Source organism: Daucus carota, chromosome 3, assembly GCF_001625215.2.
Source record: "Daucus carota subsp. sativus chromosome 3, DH1 v3.0, whole genome shotgun sequence".
NCBI lineage: Eukaryota > Viridiplantae > Streptophyta > Magnoliopsida > Apiales > Apiaceae > Daucus > Daucus carota.
This window is the reverse complement of record NC_030383.2, coordinates 33,433,577-33,435,987: the sequence shown is the minus strand read 5'-3', so window position 1 is coordinate 33,435,987 and position 2,411 is coordinate 33,433,577. Positions and strand designations below refer to the sequence as shown.

The window sequence follows — 2,411 nt, the reverse complement described above, 5'->3', positions numbered from 1 at the left end:
ATGATGTAGAGGAGATGTCAGCGTTACATGACTCTAATCTTGCAAAGCTGAATGTAGAACAAAGAAAGATTTACGATTCTGTTGTAGCAAACGCTGAAAATAATATAGGCGGCGCCTTTTTTGTGTACGACAGTGGAGGTTGTGGAAAGACGTTTTTGTGGCAGACAATTTGTGCAAAGCTACGATCGCAACGTAAAATTGTGCTCCCCGTGGCTTCATCTGGCATTGCTGTGGTGCTGCTTTCCGGAGGTAGGACTGCACATTCGAGGTTCCACATTCCACTTAAACTCGATAATTGTTCCACTGCAGGAATAAATCATGGATCAGATCTTGCTAAATTAATACGTCAGACAAGCCTTATAATTTGGGATGAGGCTCCAATGCAGCATCGTCATGCCTTTGAGTGTGTTGACAGATCTTTGTGCGACATTATGTCTTCTTTTAATTCACAGAGAACTAGAAAACCTTTTGGAGGTATTACTATTGTATTTGGTGGTGACTATCGACAGATTTTACCTGTGATTCGCAAGGCCACGAGGGCGTAGGTAGTCGATGCTGCTGTCAATCGCTCTAAATTGTGGTACCGTTGTGATGTGTTTCTACTTCGCCAAAACATGCGTTTACGGGATGGCAATACTGCTGAAGAGAACAAAAGAATAAAAGAGTTTAGTGACTGGCAACTTGCTGTTGGAGATACCATCTCTCCTGGTGAAGTTAATCAGGAATCAAAAGTCGAGATACCTGATCAGTTTGTTGTCCGTAATGAAGGTAGGCATCAAATTGAGACGCTGTTTGATATTGTTTATAAGGATTTTGAAAGTAGTATGAACTCAAAGTCATATCTGAGTTCGAGAGCAATCCTAACTCCTACAAATGTTTGGGTTGAGGATATCAATACGAGAGTTCTTGAAAAGATTCCGGGTACCTGTCACACTTATCTTAGCCAGGATTCAATGGAAGATTCTATTTCTCCGCATAGCGATTTTGATGCTCCTTTCCCATTGAATATCTAAATTTATTAGATATGCCGTGCCTTCCCAAGCACGATCTGAAAGTCAAGGTTGGCGCGGTTGTTATGCTGATGCGCAACTTGAATCAGATTTTAGGGTTATGCAATGGAACTAGGATGATAATTACAGACTGTAAGAAAAATAGTATTGAGTGTGAGATTCTATGTGGTTCACAAATGGGGTCCAGGCACCTCATACCAAGAATTGATATGATTCCAAGCGACACTAATCTTCCATTTGATTTTACGAGGACTCAGTTTCCACTACAGGTATGCTATGCCATGACGATTAATAAGAGTCAAGGTCAATCACTTGATATGGTAGGAGCCTGCCAAGGTCAGTGTTTTCACATGGCCAGTTGTACGTGGCAATCTCGCGGGTCACATCCCCGAGTGGACCTCACATATTGATTGATGATGACAATGGATCCAGCACCAACGTTACAGCGAATGTTGTCTTCGAGGAGGTTTTTTACAATCTTCCCAGCTTAAATGATTGATAAATAGTACCACAAAACTGTTCTAGCTTGATATCATATATGTATTCCAGAAAAATGTTGAACTGATGATTTTTGATAGTGCAGATCTTTTAATTTAATGAAATAGAAACTGCAATTTCATGGTTATTGTAAATTGCCACAGTATTTTTAAAAAGTTTTCACAAGTTTCTGATCTGTAGTGTAATGATTCGAAGTAATGTTCATCTCTGCTTTAATACAAAGTTTGGGGATTTTTGGATCATAGTATTCAAACATAACTAAGTTCTTTGGAGTCACCTGGGAGTTGGTATTGACAAATACAAATCAACCATTAACATACAATCACAACTGGGACTTCACCATTTTATTCAATCGTTTGACATACTTCATACTAAATCACACTTAGATAATACACCCAATCTGTGACGCCCCCAGATCCACATCCCGAAAATCTGGTCTGTAAAGCATAATGTAACGTAAATGGAATTACGATAACTCAACACAACAAAAGACAGGAAACAATACTTAAGTATAATACAAGAATCTACAGGTTGGAGATTCGATACGAACAGACAAAGACAATCAAGATATCTGAGACGAACATCAGTCCACTGGAAGAAGTTCATTAATATGTTCAAGCCTCAGTGAAGAATAAAACACAATCAGTTTCTGCTATCAAGATTGCCTGAAGATCAAGTATCAAAGACAAGAAGATTCCAGTATATTTAATTTGATTATTTATAATCAAATTTATCGAAGCAACATCTAACCCGGAATGACTGATCAAGTATATTGTCAAGCAAAGGATTCAAAGAATTATTTCAGTTCGAGTCGTTCGTGAACCAGACCAGTGCACATGACGTCAGGACGTACGAAAGTATTCAGTGGATTCGATCAACGAATTAATTGATCAAGTCAATCGA

The 2,411-nt window shown here is 38.8% G+C and overlaps 1 protein-coding gene across 1 annotated transcript; it reads left to right on the top strand.

Moving 5' to 3' along the window:
- Window positions 1–614: 614 nt before the first annotated feature.
- On the top strand, window positions 615–1,509 carry LOC135151499 (uncharacterized). The gene is made up of 3 exons (XM_064089980.1): window positions 615–921; window positions 1,023–1,279; window positions 1,369–1,509. The coding sequence occupies exons 1-3, from the start codon at window positions 615–617 to the stop codon at window positions 1,507–1,509; spliced, it is 705 nt and encodes a 234-aa protein (XP_063946050.1).
- The last annotated feature ends 902 nt before the right edge of the window (window positions 1,510–2,411 follow it).